This window comes from Gorilla gorilla, chromosome 4, assembly GCF_029281585.2.
Source record: "Gorilla gorilla gorilla isolate KB3781 chromosome 4, NHGRI_mGorGor1-v2.1_pri, whole genome shotgun sequence".
Taxonomy (NCBI): domain Eukaryota; kingdom Metazoa; phylum Chordata; class Mammalia; order Primates; family Hominidae; genus Gorilla; species Gorilla gorilla.
Window position 1 is genome coordinate 54,089,702 of NC_073228.2, and position 23,048 is coordinate 54,112,749.

The 23,048-nt window shown below is 44.7% G+C and overlaps 1 protein-coding gene across 3 annotated transcripts in view; it reads right to left on the reverse strand.

Annotated features, from left to right (window-relative positions):
• Positions 1–23,048, reverse strand: part of SOCS7 (suppressor of cytokine signaling 7) — a 54,561-nt gene that overhangs the window by 20,666 nt on the left and 10,847 nt on the right. The window contains exons 3-7 of one of the 3 annotated variants that reach the window (XM_031011294.3): positions 20,782–20,886; positions 20,229–20,330; positions 19,221–19,351; positions 17,590–17,758; positions 7,132–7,260 (exon numbers count right to left, since the gene is read on the reverse strand). In XM_031011294.3, the coding sequence (XP_030867154.1) occupies positions 7,132–7,260; positions 17,590–17,758; positions 19,221–19,351; positions 20,229–20,330; positions 20,782–20,886 (636 nt within the window). The remainder of the gene's footprint in view (positions 1–7,131; positions 7,261–17,589; positions 17,759–19,220; positions 19,352–20,228; positions 20,331–20,781; positions 20,887–23,048) is intronic. The other 2 variants (XM_031011295.3, XM_055388317.2) reach the window with 2 other exon arrangements.

Consider the following 23,048-nt stretch of genomic DNA (forward strand, 5'->3'; position numbering starts at 1 on the left):
GAGAATTGCTCAAAACCGGAAGGCGGAGGTTGCAGTGAGCTGAGATTGCGCCACTGCACTCTAGCCTGGACAATAAGAGCAAAACTCCGTCAAAAAAAAAAAAAAAAGAGCTGGGTGCAGTGGCTCACGCCTGTAATCCCAGCACTTTGGGAGGCTGAGGCGGGTGGATCACAAAGTCAGGAGTTCAAGACAAGCCTGACCAACATGGTAAAACCCTGCCTCTACTAAAAATTAAAAAATTAGCCAGGTGTGGTGGTGTGTGCCTGTAATCCCAGCTACTCAGGAGGCTGAGGCAGGAGAATCACTTGAACCCGGGACGTGGATGGTGGCAGTGAGCCAAGATCGCACCACTGCACTCCAGCCTGGGTGACAGAAGGAGACTCCATCTCAAAGAAAAAAAAAAGAAGCTGGGCATGGTGGTTCACACCTGTAATCTCAACACTTTGGGAGGCTAAGAAGGGAAGATCACTTGAGCCCAGGAGTTCATGACCAGCCTGTGCAACATAGAAACACCTTGTCTCAACAAAAAAATTGAAAAATTAGCCGAGCATGGTGGCCCATGCCTGTAGTCCTAGCTACTCGGGAGGCTGAGGTGGGAGGATCACTTTAGCCTGGGAGGTCAAGGCATGATTGCACTACTGTACTCCAGCCTGAGTGACAGAGTGAGACCCTGTCTCAAAACAAAACAAAACAAAAGTATATTTAAACACTAAACACTAATAGGCAATGAAGAAGTGGACAGGTATACAAATAGGGCAGGAGTGCCCATGGGCTGATGGTTGCTGGGGCTGGGTGATGGATACACAGGGTTTATTACACCATTCTGCACACCAAACAAATAAACATAAAGAAGGTAATAAGCCAGGAATAAGTCTAGTTTGCAAATATCCTCAAGGGAGTCTTACGGTGTTGCTAAAGGGGTTCATGCAGCCAGAGCAAGGAGGGGAGCCCCATCAGTGGCATGACTCTGTACCTATAAAACAAGGACGAACCGCTTACTGGGGAGATGCTCAGAGACACTGGTCACAAATCCCCAGGAAAGGACTCCTGGCTTCTTTCACAAGCATAAGTGAAATAACCTCTTCTGAGTATGTCTAATATCTCATCAGCAAATGTTTGAGTGTTCTAATATACAAAATAATATAGAGCAGGCTGGGCGCGGTGGCTCACCCCTGTAATCCCAGCACTTTGGGAGGCCGAGGCGGGTGGATCACCTAAGGTCAGGAGTTCGAGACCAGCCTGACCAATATGGTGAAACCCCGTCTCTAAAAAATACAAAAATTTAGCCGGGCGTGATGGTGGGCGCCTATAATCCCAGCTACTCAGGAGAATTGCTTGAACCCAGGAGGCAGAGGTTGCGATGAGCCGAGATTGCGCCACTGCACTCCAGCCTGGGCGTAACAAAGCGAGACTTCATCTCAAAATAATATAGAGCTAAGGAAAGACAGTTCTTGCTCTGGATGACCTGGCAATCAGACAGGTAAGATAAAATAACGACAAAGGGCATCTCAAAGGATATCACAAGGATATCTGAGGGGCCACCCAGAGTATCATTCAACACATATTATCTTGGGTACCACCTTTATAGGGCCAGGAGAACACCAGAGATACCACCTTAAACACTTCCTATGCACCTACATCTTAGAGAGCACTGAGAAAAGTAACATCTGTTGAGTGCTTACTCTGTGTCAGGCATTGTCTTAAATATTTTATATGAGTTAACTCTTGCATTCCTCAAAACAACCCTATAAGTGAGGTACTATAATCATCCCCATTTTACTGTTGAGGAAACTGAGGCAAGAGAGGTTCAGTTCATGCCTAAGATCACAGAGCTAGTAACTGGCAGGACCTGGGGTAGCACTCGGTGCTCTGGATCCAGAACTTGTACTTTTTAACCCCTATGGTATATAACAATGTTTCCCAACTGGGGATGATTTTGGCCCCCAGGGACATACGGAGACATAATGTGATTGTCACAGCTTGGGGTGGGGGTGAGTGCTCCTGGCATCTAGTGGGCAAAAGCTAGGGCTTCCTCCAATACATGGGACAGACCCCACAACAAAAAACTGTCCAGCCTAAAATGTCAATAATGCAGAGCTGAGAAACCCTGGTAAACAGGGAAGACATGTCACTGAACAAGTAATTATAAACTTAACAAGGGTTACAAAAGAGGAAGTGACCAATTTCCTTAAAGAGCTGTCCAATTCGGCCAAGCGTGGTAGCTCATGCCTGTAATCTCAGCACTTTGGGAGGTCGAGGCAGGTGGACCATGAGGTCAAGAGTTTAAGAGCAGCCTGGCCAACACGGTGAAACCCCGTCTCTACTAAAAATACAAAAATTAGCTGGGCGTGGTGGCGGGCGCCTGTAATCCCAGCTACTCGGGAGGCTGAGGAAGGAGAATCGTTTGAACTCGGGAGGCGGAGGAGGCTGCAGTGAGCCGAGATCGTGCCATTGCACTCCAGCCTGGGTGACTGGGGTAGACTCCATCTTGAAACAAACAAACAAAAATGAGCTGTCCAATTCAAAGCATGATTTTTTTTTTTTTTTTTTTTTTGAGATAGGGTCTTGCTCTATTACTCAGGCTGTAGTGTGGTGGCGCAATCACAGCTCACTGCAGCCTTGACCTACCCGGCCTAAGAGATCCTCCTACCTCAGCCTCCCAAGCAGCTGGGACCAAAGGCACACACCACCACATGTGGCTAGGCTTTTTTGTTTTGTTTTGTTTTTGTAGAGATGAGGTCTCTCTACATTATCCAGGCTAGTTAGAACTCCTGGGCTCAAACAATTCTTCCACCTCTACCTCCCAAAGTGCTGGGATTACAGATGTGAGCCACCAAGCCTGATCAAAGCATGATTTTTTAAAGATATTTTTTTCTTCTTGAACTTTACAGATGAAGATTCTCTCAATTAAAAAGGGTATGTTTGCTTTTAGCCTGGCTCTAATAGGATCAGAGGTTTTGTGTGAAATCAGTCACGCTCTCACTGCTGTCTGGTGTTAGGGGTTTAGTTTTTTTAGTTTTTTTTTTTGAGACAGAGTCTCTGGAGTGCAGTGGTATGACTTGGCTCACTGCAATCTCCAATTCCGGGGCTCAAGCAATTCTCATGCCTCAGCCTCCTAAGTAGCTAGGACTACAGATGCACACCACCATGCCCAACTAATTTTTTGTATTTTAGTAGAGATTTGGGGTTTCACCATATTGCCCAGGGTGGTCTTGAACTCCTGAGCTCAGGCAATCCGCCCACCTTGGCCTCCCAAAGTGCTGGGATTACAGGCGTGAGCCACCGCGCCAAGCCTGATACCAGTCTTAACACCCTCCTACTGCATCCAGCTCTGGGATCTGAGCCAGAAAAACCTGAGATCTCATCCTGGTTCTGCAACTCACTGGACCTCAGTTTCTTTTGCTTTTTCAAAAAGAAAAAAAATAAAAAGGAGACTGTACTATCCCCTCAAAGGGTAACACTTGGTTAAATGGAATAACACCTGGCTCCTTGTAGGTGTTCAGTTGTCATCATTCCAAAGTCTGAACACACAGCCTCCTTTCTGAATCGATCAAGTTAAAATCCCTGACGCAGACTGACAGAGCTCAACCTAAATGCTAATACCTACCTCTTCCTCACCCTAATAGTCTCCTCTAATAAAGTCAAGCTTATATAATGCCTTCCCCTTTATGATAAGCAAAAGAGGGCAGCAAACAGTGGTAAAGGCTTTGTCTTCTTTGGCCCTATCCTTCAAAGAGAGGTCACTTAGGGTCGAGGGGCAATAGCTCTGCTTTGCCCTCTCAACTTGATTACAATTTTAAGTATACACACATATTCAACTGGAGCATTTGCACCCTCCTGCCCCCAATAAACATGGTTCTACCTTCTTTAGGTAGTTTCCACAAATGCCAGCAAACTTTCAATCTGATTACTACTACCTCTTCCAATAACAGACCGGTGGGAAATAAAGTCAAGGATTTGTAGTCGAGCCCAGGTTTGAATTCTGGCTTCAGCACTGATCAACCGAGTTACCTTTAGAGTAAGTAACTTAACTTTTGAGCTTCAGCCTCAGTTTCCTCACTGGCAAAATGAAGTCTCATGTATTATTTTATTTTTAAATTTATTTTATTTTTATTTTTTGGAGACAGAGTCTCCCTCTGTCGCCCAGACTGAAGTGCAGTGGCTTAATCTTGGCTCACTGCAACCTCCACCTCCCAGGTTCAAGTGATTCTCCTGCCTCAGCCTCCCAAGTAGGTGGGACTACAGGTGCCCGCCACCATGCCTGGCTAATTTTTGTATTTTTAGTAGAGGTGTGGTTTCACCGTGTTGGACACATCATTATCATTATTATTATTATTATTTTTTTTTTTTGGAGACAGTCTTGCTTGGGGGCCCAGGCTAGAGTGTAGTGGCACAATCTCAGCTCACTGCAACCTCAGCCTCCTGGGTTTTAAGCGATTCTCCTGCCTCAGCCTCCAGAGTAGCTAGGATTACAGGCGTGCGCCACCACACCTGGCTAATTTTGTATTTTTAGTAGAGGCGAGGTTTCACCATGTTGGTCAGGCTGGTCTCAAACTCCCGACCTCAGGTGATCCACCCACCTCGGACTCCCAAAGTGATGGGATTACAGGCGTGAGCCACCGAGCCCAGCCATATTATTTTAATAGATTGATCTATATTACCTAAGTTTGAGGTTGTTGTAAAAATGTCAATATATTTAAATAAAGAACCTGGCCAAGTACCTGGCATCTAACAGGCACTCAATATTAACAGTTGCGAACACTACACACTCTAGCCCTTAATACAATGCTAAGAACCTTGGTTAAAATATCTGCAGACAGGGTACATTTGTAGAATGAAATAAGCTGTATCTGAGGAGTCCAATATTCCACGAAGTTTCTCAATATTCTACAAATAGAGTGATGTTCCAGAGTCCAGAATCTTCTTTGAGATTTCCCGGGCTTGCCCACAGGCAGAGCTGACTACCCTACTCTTGCTGGTCACCACTACATGCTTTATACTGACTTGAACATGTCTCTGACCTTTGTCTTCCTTCCTGTCCCCTCTTTTAGACTATGACTTCTCTGAAGGCAGAAAGGTAGCTTATTTTTGATAATTAAGTTACAAAATAAATGTTTGTTAAATAAAAACCCCCCAAAAAGCCATAAACTTTAAAAACTGCTAAGCAGAGTCAACTCCTATAAGGAAGGAATCTAACTTTTCCCTTTAAGCAAGTCAACTGCACAAGACCCAACTGTGTTGACAGCACTGAGGCAAAACTAAATGAAGTGAGAATTAATACAGTTCACACCCTGTCATGCCTTATTCAAATCCCTAAGATTACAAGAAACATTCCTGTCACCTGGCTCAACCTGTTCCTAGTCTTCTGCCTGAGGCTCCCCTGAGCTCCTACAGTTTAGAGCAATTTCTAGGCGTTCTGTTCAAGAATCTTAATTTGATTCAATGGGAAAGCATGAAGTTCTCATTTTAAGTTGTTTCTTTTTTGTTGTTTTTGTTTTTGTTTTTTTGAAAGAGTCTGGCTCTGTCGCCCAGACTGGAGTGCAATGGCGCAATCTCAGCTCACTGCAACCTCCGCTTCCTAGGTTCAAGCAATTCTCCCGCCTCAGCCTCCTGAGTAGCTGGGATTACAAGGCACCTGCCACCACACCTGGCTAATTTTTGTATTTTTAGTACAGACAGGGTTTCACTATGTTGCCCAGGCTGTCTCGAACTCCTGACCTCAGGTGATCTGCCCGCCTCAGCCTCCCAAAGTGCTGGAATTACAGGTGTGAGCCACCACCCCCTGCCTTGTTTTTTTTTTTTTTTTTTTTTTTGAGACAGGGTCTCGCTGTGTCACCCAGGCTGGAGTGCAGTGACGTAATCTTGGCTCATTGCAGCCTCTGCCTCCCAGGCTCAAGTAAGTGATCCTCCCACCTCAGCCTCCCAAGTAGCTGGCACTACAGACGCCTGGCATCACACCCGGCTAATTTTTGTGTATTTTGTAGAGACATGGTTTCACCATGTTGCCCAGCCTGGTCTTGAACTCCTGGACTTGAGCAATCTGCCTGTCTCAGCCTCCCAAAGTACTGGGATTATTACAGTGTGAGCCACCATGCCTGGCTTAAGCTGTTTGCATCTTAAAAGTTCCTCATATTAATGTCCGTGTCATTTTGTCTTACCCAACACTATAAAGGCAGATTGCTCCAAACAATCCCCTCTTGCCCTCCACAGATTATACAGACACCTCCCTAACTTAGTGGGCAGGAAGACTATACAATCACACCAGCAAGGATAGCAACTGCCCAGTGCTCCCAAATGGAGAGGGGTCTTGTATTCATCAATGGTAGGGATGGCAAGATACAAAACAAAGTATTTACTATTCGGCAGCAAGTTTAGTACAACATGGGCAAACCCACAGCAGATACTTCCTAACAGAGTGCAATGTGCAACTGGATTTGGCCCTTACTTTTTCTTTTTTGGGGGAGACAGGGTTTTGCTCTATCACCCAGACTAGAGTGCAGTGGCACGATCACAGCTCACTGAAGCCTCGACCTCCTGGGCTCAAGTGATCCTCCCACCTCAGCCTCCCAACTAGCTGGAACTATAGCATGTGCCACTATGCCTGGCTAATTTTTTATTTTTTTTAAGAGATGGGGTCTCAAATTCCTGGGATCAAGCAATCCTCCCACCTCGGCCTCTCAAAGTGCTGGGATTACAGGCATGAGCCACCACGCCTAGCCATACTGAGCCCCACTGACGATTGCCCCTGCCTTTCTGGTAAACATTCTCCTACCTTCCCCGTTCCTATGGGTAAGACCTGAGAGCTCTCATCTTTCTGCTTCACTTATAAATGTTGAGATGCCTAGATTAGGGATACCTCCAAATGTCAAATGTTCACATGATGCCTGGACATCAGAGGTGGAAGCAGTTTTCTCATTCACGTGGTTAGAGAAGCAAAGATTCCTCCTCAGTATGCTGAGAGATTAATGTACAAAGGCAAGGGATTAACCATGGGACTCTAAGAGGAGTGGTGGCTACAACAGCCAGGGGAAAAAAAGCTTAACCGTGGCCTTTTGTGGGGATGGTGTTTTTTGACACTAAACTGGATCATACCCAACTTAAGTTAAATAATTAACAGAAGTACAGCCTTACCTGGAACCCTGGATCTTAAGAAATAGAGAAACTTTCCATTCTTGGAGTGCATAATGGCTCTCTTAATAAACTCTACAACAGATTGACAGCGGTCCTCAAACTTGGGATGACACCACAGGCTGAAGGTTCCTGCCATGGAAAATTAAGAAGTAAAAATTTTAAAACTTACTTCAGAAGACATGAGAGGCTGGTTTGAATATTTTAACTATGATTCTCACTTTTGGGAGGGCAGTTTGGGGGCAAGCTGGCTCAAAGGTCTCTGAAGCTACCTGTTCCTGCTTATCTCACAGTTAACTGTAAAAAGATGTTGCCTTTTGTAAGACATAAATTAGGTCTTACAAGGTTTTTGTTAAGTAAATACAAGCTAAGTACTCCTTATCCGAAATGCTTGAGACCAGAAGTGTTTCAGATTTTGGATTTTTTCATATTTTTGGAATATTTGCATTATACTTACCAGTTGAACATTACTAATCCAAAACTCTGAAATCCAAAGTGCTCCAATGAGCATTTCCTTTGAGCATCATGTCAGTGTGCAAAAAGTTTCAGATTTTTAAGCATTTTGGATTTCAGATTAGGGATACTCAACCCTTAATAATTTCAAATCAGAAAAAATGATATAAAATTTTTCATTGAGTATGAACATTAATCTTTAAATCACAGACTTCCTCTCTCTATATAGATGTACTTATTATGTATATTAAGTATAGGTACAGTCATGCATTTCTTAATGACAGGAATATGTTCAGAGAAATGCATCATTAGGCGAACATCAGAGTGTACTTATCCAAACCTAGATGGTGTAGCCTACTACATACCTAGGCTATGTGGTACAGCCTATCGCTGCTAGGCTACAGACCTGTATAGCATGTTACTGTGCTGAATACTGGAGGCAACTCTAAAGAATGGTAAGTATTCATGTACCTAAACACATTTAAACATAGAAAAAGTACAGTAAAAATATAGTAATATAATCTTATGGGACGACTGTCATATATGTAGTCTATCATTGACCAAAATGTTGCTAAACAGTGTATGACTGTGTACACATATAAGCAGGTCTTTGAATAACATTTTGTTCAGTGTTGTTACCTTATAACTTTTTTTTTTTTTTTTGTGACAGGGTCTTGCTCTGGCACCCAGGCTGGAGTGTAGTGGCGTGATCTTGGCTCACTGCAACCTCCACTTGCTGGGTTCAAGTGATTCTCCCGCCTCAGACTCCTGAGTAGCTGGGATTACAGGCACCTGCCACCACGCCTGGCTAATTTTTGTATTTTTAGTAGAGACAGGGTTTCACCATGTTGGTCAGGCTAGCCTCGAACTCCTGACCTCAAGTGATCCACTCGCCTTGGCCTCCCTAAGTGCTGGGATTACAAACGTGAGCCACCATGCTTGTTTCCTTGTAACGTTGATAAGAAAAAAAAATTGATTTCCGGCCAGGACCACTGTCTGTGTGGAGTTTGCACATCTGCACAGGTTTTCTCTGGGTATGCTGGTTTCCTCCCATATCCCAGAGATGTGCGTGTAAGGTGAAATGGCATGCTAAGCTGTGCCAGTCTGAGTGTGGGTGTGTGGGTATATGCACCCCGATGGAATGGTGTTCCGTCCAGGGTTGTTCTGCCTTGCATCCTGAGTTCAGGATAGGCTCCGGCCACTTGTGAGCCTGAGCTGGAATACTTGGGTAAATGATTACCTAACTTATTTTCATTAATCTTTCTTACATGTGTGTATAGTTTACATATATTTCACTGTTTAATATTGGAAGTGTTTTGGTCTTTATTTAGAAGTTTGGTCTTTACTCCAGCCTGACCAACATGGAGAAATCCCGTCTCTATTAAAAATACAAAATTAGCCAAGCGTGGTGGTACATGCCTGTAATCCCAGCTACTCGGGAGGCTGAGGCAGGAGAATTGCTTGAACCCAGGAGATAGAGGTTGCGGTAAGCCGAGATCACACCATTGCACTCCAGCCTGGGCAATAAGAGCGAAACTTTGTCTCAAAAAAAAAAAAAAAATGGTTTTGTTATACGTCATTTTGCTTAAAGTCAGTTTCCAAGAACCTATTAATGACCTTTAAGTGAGGAATGACCAATTTACGTACATAAACTGACCCTTGAATAATGTGGGGGGGAGCATGAACCCTATCCCAATGGCCCAACATCCTCCTCAACCCCACCAAAATAAAAAATCCACATATAAAAATCCATTTGACTCCCCCAAAACTTTACTAACAACCTACTGTTGACTGAAAGCCTTACCAATAATATAAACAGTCGGTTAACATATATTTTGTACGTGATATGTATTATATACTGTATTCTTACAATTAAGCTAGAAAAAGGAATACTATTAAGAAAATACTATTAAGAAAATAAGAGAAAATATATTTACTATTCATTAAATGGAAGTGGATCATCATAAAGTGATCATAAAGTGGATCTTCATAAAGGTTTTCATCCTCATTGTTTTCAAACCAAATAGACTGAGGAGGAAGAGGAAGAGGAAGAGGGGGGTGTCTCAGGGGTGGCAGAGGTAGAAGAGGTAGAGAAGGTGGAAGGGGAAGCAGGAGAGGAAGGCATACATGGTATAAATTTATGGAAATGTTATAATTTGTCTGACTTTTTTTGCTTTTTCTATTTTTAGAAACAGGGTCTCACTCTGTCACCCAGGCTAGAGTGCAGTGGCATGATCACAGCTCACTGCATCCTTGAACTACTGGGTTTAAGTGATCCTCCTGCCCTAGCCTCCTGAATAGCTGAAGCTACCAGCCCAGGCTGGTCTTGAACTCCTGGCCTCAAGTGATCCTCCTGCCCTGGCCTCCCAAGTGCTGGGATTACAGGCTTGAGCCTCCACACTCAGGCTTGCTTTTTCATTTCTCTAAAAATGTTTCTATATGGTACCAATTCTTCTACCATTTGCTTTGGTTTTAGTGCCCATATCATAGAAGGGTCCAAGTCTAAAATAACTCAAAAGCAGTCTCAAATAACCTCGACCCTTCTGCCAGATTGCCTGACATTAATGTTTTCTGGCACTGTTTCTTCTACGTCTTCTTCCTCGTCATCTGGCACTGACTCAGAAGAACTCATCTCCATCAAGTCACCTTCAGTTAATTCCTCTGATGTGGTATCTATGAGTTCTTGAATTTCTCTAAGATCCCTATCTTGAAATCCTTCACCCTTCACCTTCTTTTTTTGCCATATCTCTTTCATGATTTCCTTGATTGGCTCTGTCACAGATCCTATGAAGTCACATACAATTTCTGGACACAGTTTTCTTCAGCAGTAATTTATTGTTTTGGGCTTGATGGCTTTCACAACTTTTTCTTTTCTTTTGAGACAGGGTCTCACTCTGTTGCCCAGGCTGGAGTGCAGTGGCATGATCACAGTTCACTGCAGCCTTGACCCTCCCGAGTACCTGGGACTACAGGTACGCATGACAGTGCCCAGCTAATTTTTGTATCTTTTGTGGAAATGTGGTTTCACCACATTGCCCAGGCTGGTCTCTAACTTCCAGGTTCAAGTGATCTGCCCGCCTTGGCCTCCCAAAGTGCTGGGATTACAGGCATGAGCCACTGCACCTGGCCCACAATTTCTTCTATAACAACTATGGCATTTTTTTTTGAGACAGAGTCTCACTCTGTCACCCAGGCTGGAGTGCAGCGAAGCAATCTTGGCTCACTGTAACCTCCACCTCCCAAGTTGGAGCGCTTCTCCTCCCTCAGCCTCCCGAGTAGCTGGGATCATAGGCGTGTGCCACCAGGCCTGGCTAATTTTTGTATTTTTAGTAGAGACAGGGTTTCGCCATGTTGGCCAGGCTGGCCTCAAACTCCTGACCTCAGGTGATCCACCCACCTTGGCCTCTCAAAGTGCTGGGATTACAGGCGTGAGCCACTCCACCCGGTCAACTATGGCATCTTCAATGGAGGAATCTTTCCAGACATTCATGATGTTCTATCGGTGTCTTCTTCCACAGCACTTAAAATCCTTTGCATAGAGTACCAAGTGCAATGAGTGTTAAAGGTCCTTATGACCCACCTGATCTAAAGGCTGAATTAGCGACGTTGCGTCTGGGGGCAAGCAGACCACTTTGACACCTTCAGTGTTGAACTGATGGGGTTCTGGGTGGCCAGGGGCACTGACCAATATCAAAAGAGCTTTAAAGGCAGTCCCTTACTGGCAAGGTACTTCCTTAATCCAGAGACAAAGCACTGATGAAACCAATTCAGAAAAAAAGGTTCTCATTGTGCATGCCTTCTTGCTGTACAACCAGAAGACTTTAGCTTTATAGATAAAGGTAGTCCTGATTATTAACCCAATTGCATTTGCACAAAACCAGAGAGTCAGCCTACCCCTTCCTGCCTTAAATTCTGGTTCTTACTTCTTTTCCTTACTAATAAATATCCTTTGTGGCATTTTCTTTTCCCCAGAATAGGGCACTTTCATCTTCATTAAAAACCTGTTCAGGCAGATATCCTTTCTCCTCAGTGATTTTCCCCATGGTGTCTGCGAACCTGTCTGCTGCCTCTTGGTCAGCAGAAGCTACGTCTTCTGTTATCTTGACATTTTTCAAGTCAAACTGTCCTAAAATTATCAAACCATCCATTGCCGGCATTAACTTCTCCAGCTCTAGTTCTTTCACTTTCCTCTTGCTTTAAGTTGTCATATAATGACTTTACTTTTTATTAAATCATATTTATCTATAGGTATGCTTTGCTTTTCTCTTTTTTTTTTTTTGAGACGGAGTCTCACTCTGTCGCCCAGGCTGGAGTGCAGTGGCACGAACTTGGCTCACTGCAAACTCCGCCTCCCAGGTTCAAGCCATTCTCCTGCCTCAGCCTCCCTAGCTGGGACTACAGATGCCCACCACCACGCCCGGCTAATTTTTTCTATTTTTTAGTAGAGACAGGGTTTCACCATGTTAGCCAGGATGGTCTCGATCTCCTGACCTCGTGATCCACCCGCCTCGGCCTCCCAAAATGCTGGGATTACAGGCGTGAGCCACCATGCCCGGCCTTCTCTTTTCTTTTTTGAGACAGGATCTTGCTCTGTCACCCAGGCTGGAGTGCAGTGGAGCAACTACGGCTCACTGCAGCCTTGACCTCCCAGGCTCAAGCAATCCTATCACTTCAGCCCCGTGAGCAGCCAGGACCACAGACAGTCACCACCATGCCCAGCTAATTTTTAAATATTTTTGTAGATCTCACTATGTTGCCCAGGCTGGTCTCGAACTCCTGCCCTCAAGTGATCCTCCCGACTTAGCCTCCCAAAGTGCTGGGATTACAAACATGAGCCACTGCACCCGGCCAAGGTATCCATTTCTTATAGTAGCAATCTGGCACCCACATAAAAGCTGCATTTTCACTATGAGATTAAAAAATATTTCACAATAAACGTAAGCTGCAACAGTGGCTTCGTGAATTTCTTTTTCTTTTCTTTTCTTTTTTTTTTTGAGACAGAGTTCTGCTCTTGTTGCCCAGGCTGGAGTGCAATGGCACGATCTTGGCTCACCACAACCTCTGCCTCCCAGGTTCAATCGATTCTCCTGCCTCAGCCTCCTGAGTAGCTGGGATTATAGGCATGCGCCACCACACACGGCTAATTTTGTGTTTTTAGTAGAGATGGGGTTTCTCCATGTTGGTCAGGCTGGTCTCAAACTCCCGACCTCATGTGATCCGCCCGCCTCGGCCTCCCAAAGTGCTGGGATTACAGGTGTGAGCCACCGCATCCAGCCTTTTTTCTTTTATTACAACAGTCCTTATGCTGAATTCACTTATCTTGAAATGGTGAACAACCACAGCTGTGGACCTCAAACTATGTACAAACTGAGCAATTTTTCTTGTAACGTTCTAACTTTTCTCTGCCTCTTAGGAGAACTTCCAGCAACACTAGTGGCACCAGTGGGTCCCATAGTATTACTCAAGGTTTACTGTATTGCACTAAACACAATGAAAACTATACAAGAACCATGAGAGATCAATTTTTGCTGTGATACACAATTAGCTGGAGAGATAAACACTCACATGGTGATGACTAGCGTCACATAACATTTTAAGCTGATACTTGCAACACTTGAGCTCACCACAATAGTAACAGGGAGTTAGTTGGCTATGAAATATTACAGTAGTACATCCAGTATGTAACAGTTAATTTTATGCAGTTATGATTTAATACTGCACCTTTATATTTGTCTACATTTCTCTCAACAGTGAATGGTGCCATGTACGGTTTGTGTGCATAAGTTTTGATAAAGTTTTAACTTTTTATAACAGATTTGTATATATTTTATGGTAGCAAATGTTAAAATAGACTAGTATCCACATATATTTTATTCATTCATAACATACCTTTTTAATTTTTTTGATATTTCTAGGCTACAGTTTATCTGTAAGATTTTACAAATTGTCACAAATCTCCAAAAAATTTTCCAATATATTTACTTTTTAAAATCCATGTATAAGCAGACCTGCGCAGTTCAAACCCAGGTTGTTCAAGGGTCAACTGTATATACTTCTTAGAGACCATATGGAATAGTCGAGGAAAGACAGGAACAGCAGTTTTGTGGGTCTTATTCATTCAAGTGCGTGTTGAGTGCAAAAAATAGAAATCTAAGTCTTTCCTTCTTTAACTTTAAAACCCCACGCCAACATATTGCAAAGATCCCACCTCAAACTTTAAAATCCCAAATGGAAAAGGGAATCTGAACTCCTATGACTTAAAAAAATAAAATAAGAAAAAACTCAAAAAACTGAAGCACCAGATTCCAAAGGAATCACCCACAAAAAAAAAAAAAAAAAAAAAAAAAAAAAAAAAAAAAACCACAAAAGGGCCAGGCACAGTGGCTCATACCTGTAATCCCAGCACTTTGGGAGGCAGAGGTGGGCAGGTCACTTGAGCTCAGGAGTTCAAGACCAACCTGGACAACACAGAAAAATACCCGTCCCGGCCGGGCATGGTGGTTCATGCCAGTAATCCCAACACTTTGGGAGGCTGAGGTGGGCAGATCCCCTGAGGTCAGGAGTTCGAGGCCAACCTGGCCAACATGGTGAAACCCCGTCTCTACTAAAAATACAAAAATTAGCTGGGCGTGGTGGCACGCGTCCAGGAACTACTCAGGAAGCTGAGGCAGGAGAATTGCCTGAAGCCAAAAGGCAGAGCTTGCAGTGAGCTGAGATCGCGCCACTGCACTCCAGAGCCTGGGCAACAAAGCGAGACTCCGTCTCAAAAAAAAAAAAATTAGTTGGGCATGGAGGCACCCATCTGTAATCCCAGCTACTCAGGAGGCTGAGGCAGGAGAATCGCTTTAACTCAGGAGGTGGAGACTGCAGTGAGCCGAGATCGTGGCACTGCCCTCCAACCTGGGCACAGAGCCAGACCCTGTCTTTAAAAAACAAAACAAAACAAAACAAACAATCAAACACAAAAAAGGGATACTAATCAGTCAAGAGAACTGCAGATTTGAGTCTCTCTACCTACTCTTACAGTATCACTTAAAAAAGACAAAGACAAATGCTCCACTGCAAACTGGTAACGGAAAGGCCCGCAAGGTTTCCATTAAAAATTCCAGTTATAAGGCTGGGCGCCGTGGCTCATGCTTGTAATCCCAACACTTTGGGAGGCCGAGGCAGGCGGATCACAAGGTCAGGAGTTCGAGACAAGCCTGGCCAATATGGTGAAACCCCGTCTCTACTAAAAATACAAAAATTAGCTGGGCATGGTGGTGGGTGCCTGTAGTCCCAGCAACTTGGGAGGCTGAGGCAGGAGAATAGCTTGAACCTGGAAGGCAGAGGTTGACACTGAGCTGAGATCGCGCCATTGCACTCTAGCCTGGGCGATGGAGCAAGATTCCGTCTCAAAAAAAAAAAAAAATTCCGGTTATAGGCGAGGTACAGTGGCTTATGTCTATAATCCCAGCACTTTGGGAGGCCAAGGCAGTAGAATTGCTCCAGTCCAGGAGTTCAAGACCAGCCTGGGCAACATAGTGAGACCGTGTCTCTACTAAAAAAATTTTTTTAAATTAGCTGGGCATGGTGATGCACACTAGTCCCACCTACTAGCAAGGCTGAGATAGGAGGATCACTTGAGCCTGGGAGGTTGAGGCTACGATGAGGCGTGATCTCACCACTACACTCCAACCTGGGCAGCAGGGTGAGACCCCATGTCAAAAAAAAGAAATTCTACTTATTCAAGGAAGCAAAGTCCCCTTAACAAAAAGTAACTGGTGGCCAGGTGAGGTGGCTCACGCGTGTCATCCCAGCACTTTGGGAAGCCGAGGCAGGCAGATCACGTGAGGCTAGGAGTTCGAGACCAGCCTGGCCAACGTGGCAAAACCCTGTCTCTACTAAAAATGCAAAAATTAGCTGGGCGTGGTGGTGCACACCTGTAATCCCAGCTACTTGGGAGGTTGAGTTACAAGAATTGCTTGAACCTGGCCAGGCATGGTGGCTCACGCCTGTAATCCCAGCACTTTGGGAGGCCAAGGCAGGTGAATCACGAGGTCAGGAGTTCAAGACCAGCCTGACCAACATGGTGAAACCCTGTGTCTACTAAAAATACAAAAAAAATTAGCTGGGCATAGTGGCGGGCACCTGTAATACCAGCTACATGGGAGGCTGAGGCAGGAGAATTGCTTGAACCCAGGAGGCGGAGATTGCAGTGAGCCAAGATCACACCACTGCACTCCAGCCTGGTGACAGAGCGAAACTCTGTCTCAAAAAAAAAAAAAAAAAAGAATTGCTTGAACCAAGGAGGTGGAGGCTGCAATGAGCCGAGATCGCGCCACTATACTCCAACCTGGGTGACAAAGTTAGACTCCAACTCAAAAAAAAAAAAAAAAAAAGTAATCGGAGAACTATTTGAAAGACCTCTTATTCCTGGCATCTCACCTATCAAGAACTTAAAGGTCAAGTATTTATTTATAATTCCCAGGGCCTAGTCATTTGAACAGGTTTAACAAAATACTTCACTCTGAAATGTTCCACTTCACATTTTGTTTTTTTCCTTGTGTGTTTTTGTTTTTACAAACAGCAGAACAGGAGGCAGTCCCCCTCACCTATCCCACCTAGTTATCTAATTCATTCCCAGGTCATTGGATTGAAGTTCCTTTCTCTTCGTGTTATCTCTAAGGTAGAAGTGGGTACAGAGGAAACCATGGACAAAGCTATGCTGACCTAAACAGCTACTTCCTGCCTCACAAGAGAACCCGATGCAGTGGGGGCTGAGTGGGGAAGATGCTGTGGGGCCTGAGAAGAGGCAGGACAGAGGCTCTTACCTCAGATGCAATGTCTCAGAGCATTCACTTAAGGTTGACCACCATGGTAAGATTGTGAGGGATGGGAAGCAAGTCCCTGAAACACACCAAAGTTCTCTATGCTTTTTCAATTTGTAGCATACACAGGTATTTTGACAAAGGATGTATTACCCAGCCTCAGAAACAATGACCATCACAAGTTTCTGGCCCAAGTTAGATACAGAATGTCTCGATACAAAGTCAATCCAGAGAGCTGTGTTTAACAAGTCGGCTTCTAGGCATGACTGGCACATGAAGTACCACCTGATCACAAAGGAAGAGGTACCACTAGGAGAATGGCAGATAGTCTAAAGCATGTTGATCCCACAAACTCTCAACATTTTAATGAATATTTCCTAAGAGACTACAACATTGACAAAAAGAGGAAATTATCACCATGCTGCCTGGGAGAAAGTGACTATCAGACAAAGAAATTCAGACACACCTGTAATCCAAGCCCTTTGGGAGGCCGAGGCGGGTGGATCACCTGAGGTCAGGAGTTTGAGATCAGCCTGGCCAACAGAATAAAACACTGTTTCTACTAAAAATACAAAAATTAGCCAGGCCTGGTGGCACATGCCTGTAATCCCAGCTACATAGGAGGCTGAGGCAGAAGAATCACTTGAACCCAGGAGGCGGAGGTTGCAGTGAGCTGAGATCGCACCACTGCACTCCAGCCTAGGCGACAGAGCGAGACTCTGTCTCAAAAAAAAAAAAAAAAGAAAGAAATTCAGAACAGAACAGTTACAGGATCAACACTAAATTCACCCTCTTTGTATACGTGATTTAACAAAATATCTCTAAATGATAAGTTTAACTACAAACAAAGCTTGTGAGAATTTGCCTAATGGTCCTAGGTTCTTTCTTCCTTTTACCTAAAGAGTTTTACCGGCTCATTTCTTGGGAGCCTCTCCAACAGTTTTGTTCAGGCCCTCCTATTAAGGAAACAAGATGCTGCTGACAAGACTTTTAAATGGAACCCTTACTCTCCCTTCCCTACCCCCTCCATTTCTTCTAGTGACGGAAATCAGCGCTCATATCAATATTCAACTGAGTCTACGATAATTTTTCCCCTATTTGTAGTTCCATTCCTATGAATCTCTTCCACAAAAAAGTCAGACAGCAAAGGTAGAGCAAATCAAGGGGGGAAGAAGCCTCTCTTACCAGCATCTCTTACCTCTGTAGTGCTCCATTCTAGTGTGGTGGGTGATACCCTGTGATCGGAAACTGAGGCTCAGGATGTAACGAGGATCAGAACTGTCTCGTACCAGGAAAGAACCATCTGGTTTCCCTTTCAGCTTCATCTCTGCATCTTCCCAATTCATTGGCCCCCAATACCAACCACACTATCAAAGACAAGAAGCAGTCCACTAGTTATTAGGACAGAGAAATGTCAAAGTTTTCAGTGCAATCTATCTTAACATGGGAGAACCCTCTGCATTCTCTCCAAAATATTTCAATAGGTAAAAGCCACTTACAAGTGTCTCAACCATTAGCAGTGAACATCAGGCTCACTATACTTTTAGCCCTCCAAAGTAACAGAATAATAATTCTGGCCGTGAGCTGTGGCTCATGCCTGTAATCCCAACACTTTGGGAGGCTGAGGCGGGCGGATCACTTGAGGTCAGGAGTTCGAGACCAGCCTGGCCAACATGGTGAAAACCCATCTCTACTAAAAATACAAAAATTACCTGGGTTTGGTGGCACATGCCTGTAATCCCAGCTATTCAGGAGGCTGAGGCAGAAGAATCGCTTGAACCCAGGAGGTGGAGGTTGCAGTGAGCTGGTATTGCGCCACTGTACTCCAGCCTGGGTTACACAGTGAGACTCTGTGTCAAAAAAACAAAAAACAAAAAACAAAACGGCTGGGCGCAGTGGTTCACACCTGTAATCCCAGCACTTTGGGAGGCCAAGGCAGGTGGCTCACCTGAGGTCAGGAGTTCAAGACCAGCCTGGCCAACATGGTGAAACCCCATTTCTACTAAAAATACAGTAATTAGCTGGGCATGGTGGTGGACGCCTGTAATCCCAGCTACTCGGGAGGCTGAGGCAGGAGAATTGCTTGAACCCAGGAGGCGGAGGTTTCAGTAAGCCGAGATTGCGCCACTGCACTCCAGCCTGGGCAACAAGAGCGAAACTCAGTCTCAAAAACAAAACAAGACAACAACAACAAAAAACAAAGAATAATAATTCTACAATTTTGTTACCAAAGACCCTACCAAGAAAAGAAGAGGGAATTGGGTCAGTTAATCTATCAAAATCAGCTTAGACTATGTAAAACATTTCTCCAACAACCTTTATCATGTCCAAATTTTTTCCCCAAATTCAATTTTATTACATCTCATGGAACTAATAGCAGGAGCACACTGTTTTTGTCACTGTAAATATGGAAGCAAGTAAACTATTCTTCCTCTAAAAACAATAAACAGGGGCTGGGTGTGGTGGCTTACGCCTATAATCCTAGAGCTTTGGGAGGCAGAGGCAAGAGGATCACGTTGAGCCCAGGAGTTCAAGGCCAGCCTGGGAAACAGCAAGACCAGTCTCTACAAAAAATATAAATAAATTTTAGCTGGGCTTGGTCGTGCATGCCTGCAGTCCTAGCTACTCAGGAGGCTGAGGCAGAAGGATCCTTTGGCCCAGGAGTTTGAGCCTACAGTGAGCTATGATTACGCCACCACACCCTAGCCTGGGCAACAGAGCCAGACCCTGTCTCTAAAAATAAATAAACACATAAATAAAGGTGTGTCCGAGTACAGAATTTAGCTAATGGGAGGAGAAGTGACCTGCCAGTCCTTAGGTACCACCTACCTTCTCCAACTCTCGAAGGCTGGCTGCAAAGCTGCTAGAGTCAGGCCGGTAGAGGGGACACTGGAGGTGCTGTGGGGGTTGGCTGTGCAGGGATTCAGCTGCTCGGATGGGAGCAATCCGGGGAAATGCATCTGCAGGGCAAGACAGTGGTGGTCACTTGTTTACCCTCACTGCTCCCAACCACAAATAGACCCTCCCCCAAAAACAGAGGATGCTAACTGAAGAGGGCAAGGCATTAGAAGCTAAGCTGGAAAGGGTAGAAGCCAAAGCAGTGGGAAAGAGCTGGATGGGCTGGAACAAAAAGCTGTGTGGGCTTGTGTAAGCTGTGAAGGATGGGTGGGGGCACTTGACCCCAAGAAAGGGGGAGGGGAGCTGCTCACTAACCTTACTAAGGTGACTACTTCAGGGGCTTCACCAGCCTAGAGCGATTCCAACTTCTCCCACCTCGAAGTGAAGTGCCGATAAGGCAGCCTTGGAAATAGTGACTCGCTTACTTGCCCAGGAAGAGTAATGATTTTGCCAGGCAAGTAGAAAAGAATGCTGATTTCATTCATTTTATTCCTTGGGTACTGTAAGCTGGCAAAGCAGGTATGGGCTGCTAAATGCTTGGTACTTATTTACAAGGCTGCAGTAAATACTAAAAGCTTAGAAAAACCACAGAATGCTGAAAACCACCAACATATTAAACCTCACTATCCTGAAATTAAGGCAGTTTCTTAAGTGATATCTACTCAAGGATTGCAAAACAGTCTCAGCAGCAAAGACTGATGAAAAATTCAGTAGTCTTTTATCCCTAACAAAAATCAGATTGACCTCCATAAAGAAAACGGGTTAGGAAAACCAGTTCTTGGCCTCATTTCTAAGGAGTCTGGTCCAGCCAAGGGGAAAAGATTTAAACTTTCTACTAAGCTGCTATTTCCATAAATAGATTTCTCCCATCCTTCTATGGTAGAAAGTATCACTTTGTACTCCCAACTCTTACAAGTCTTGCCTCTAAACTAAGCTAACCTGGGGCATGGGGTGGAGGAGGCGGAGGTAGGGGGAAAGACTGCAAGGAAGACCCCATCGGAGCCACAAGGACAGATGTAGGCAGCGTCCCACTGATATCATCTAGAAGAGAGAACAAAAGCAAGAGGTTCAGAAATGTGAGCACAGAATGAGTACGCTGAAGGCAGAGGAGAGGGAGAAGGACTATCAGGCTGCCCTCTGGGGCAGGATGGCCCAACCTTCACCCAGTCTTTTTGCACAGAGGGCAACAATCATCTTACTCTGTTTTGCTTTTGGAAAGCAGGGTAGTAAGGATATTCCTAATGCAGCCCAATAGCAGTGGGTTCAAGGCAAGATAAATGTAAACTGAATTAATATATGCATAGTAAGTATTACAGCATGCGGGTGAGACCCATTTAATTGCTTAGGGAGATGACGGGGTGCTGAGAAAGAGCTGGGAAATAATTGAGTCATCATCGGAAACCCAGAAGCGTGGTCGGCCCCCAGCAAAGAACAAGTCCCTGGAGCTCACCCTCCCACTAGGCAAGAAGGCGGAGAGGGGAAGAAACTATACCTAGGAGGCTGAGGCTTCTTCTCGGAGGAGGAGGGGGAGTTGGAGGGTGTGGAGAGGTCAGGCCCCGCTGAGAAATGTCCACATCCACAAGCGACACAGTTTCACCTGAGGGATTCATGGAGCAAGCAAGTTACAGAAGCGCCTTGCCCAAAGCTGATGCAGAAAGCAAAGGGAAGCAAAGGGCAAGCAGGCGAGGCTGGGGGTCTGCTGCTCTCAGAAAGCTCAAAACCTAATGCCCCCAGGGCTGAAATCACCCCAACATCAGGAAGTCAATTTTTAAATTCTATCGTTCCTTTGCCCTGTTAAGGGTCAAGGATTCTTTAGGACAAAACCATGGGACTGACAGTGGAAAAACCATCTAATTCTGGTTCTGCCACTGACTTACAACGTACTCTCAAACAAGGGGTCTTCTTTATCCAATAGAACCCATACCATTTATTTTTTCAGAATTGTGTATCAATTTCTGCCTTAGTTGTTATATGCCCAAACAGACATGGAAAGCAAGGGCCAGAAAACCTAAGAACTGTACAGTAAGCTGAACGCAGATAAAGTTCCCAATGTTAGTCCTAACTTCTTCCTAGAGGGCAGTCCATATCTTGATTTTCCAGAGTATTCACACATAAGAGAATCTACCTGAATAAGATATCTGTTCTTAACAGCTGAGGCTACAAAGGCTGAAAGTACAATTTATAGTCCTAAAAATTAACTACTTTCACAGTCAGACAAAAGTCAGGTAATCTAAGAGGCAGCTTCTCCATAGGAACTTGGTGGGAGGAGGCACATGGCCTCTCTTCTTCCCAGCATGTCATGCAGTTCTGTTCCCTGCCATATACAATACTCCTTGCCACCCAACTCTGTCTATTCCCTCTCCACTTGAGTCACGAAAGGATGAAAGGTATTTTATTAATATGAACACGAGCTGATAGCCAGGAATACGGTTATTTTGGCAGGCCTGATCCACAGGTCAGAACTCAGGATTTCTCTAATTTAGCCCTTAGGGTGTTCCTTCCAACACCTTTTTTTAAATTCAGGGCTGAATGAGCCCCTCAGCTAGTATTTTAAATGTTTCCCCGTTAAGAAAATGAGGTGACCAATATCTACCAAAAGGAAACTGAGCTTTCAGAACCTAAATACACAGTTTTTTTTTTACAAAGCTCTTGAATACTAATTAAGATAAACAGAAAAGCTCTTCTAAAAGTCATCAGTGAGACCAGGTGCAGTGGGTCACACCTGTAATTCCAACACTTTGGGAGGCCAAGGTAGGCGAATCACTTGCACTCAGGAGTTCAAGACCAGCCTGGGCAACACGTTAAGACCCTGTTTCTACAAAAATAAAAAAATCATTCAGGTATGGTGGTGCATGCCTATAGTCCCAGCTATTCTGGAGGCTGAGGTGAGAGGATCATTTGGGCCTAGGAGGTCGAGGCTGCAGTAAGCTGAGACTGCACCATTGCACTCCAGCCTGGGAGACAAAGTGAGGCCCTGTGTCAAAAATAAACAAAAGTCATCAGTGGAAGTTCTAGAAAGCTGGTACCAGACTCACCATACAGCTTGGTAACTGAGAGCCTGGCTGCCCAGAGCAATGCAATGGAGCCAGACAAGTGTATTTCCTGACAGGCCAGAGCAGTCTAGACTATTGGTAGAGCACTTAACATAAAGGACGTCATTCAAGAGGGCTGAGGCTGACCTGAACCTCAAACTACAAATGTAGGTGGTGTTCCTTTTTTTTTTTTGAGACAGAGGCTCAGTCGCTCAGGCTGGAGTGCAGTGGCAAAATCTCTGCTTACTGAAACCTCAGCCTCTCGGGTTCAAGCGATTCTCCTGCCTCGGCCTCCCGCGTAGCTGGACTACAGGTGTGCGGCACCATGCCCCAGCTAATTTTTTGTATTTTTAGTAGAGATGGGGTTTCACACCATGTTGGCCAGGCTGGTCTGAAACACCTGACCTCAGATGATCTGCTCACTTTGACCTCCCAAAGTGCTGGGATTATAGGCATGAGCCACCGTGACCGTGACCAAGCCATGTTCCTTACTTTAATGAGGAAACAACTATTAACTAGAAAGATATGGTATCACAAGATAAGATTTTTTAATTCTGGGCTTGGGTAAGAACAGAGACCTCCTTCTCCACTACAGTAGATGCCTATACAGGTACCAATTCACTTGTTTTGACAGTTCACAGCAGTCTACCCAGCTGCAAGTCTCATTGGCCTGCTTAACATTTTCCTGGAAGCATCCATTCCCAAATCGTAAGTCTTCCAATCACCT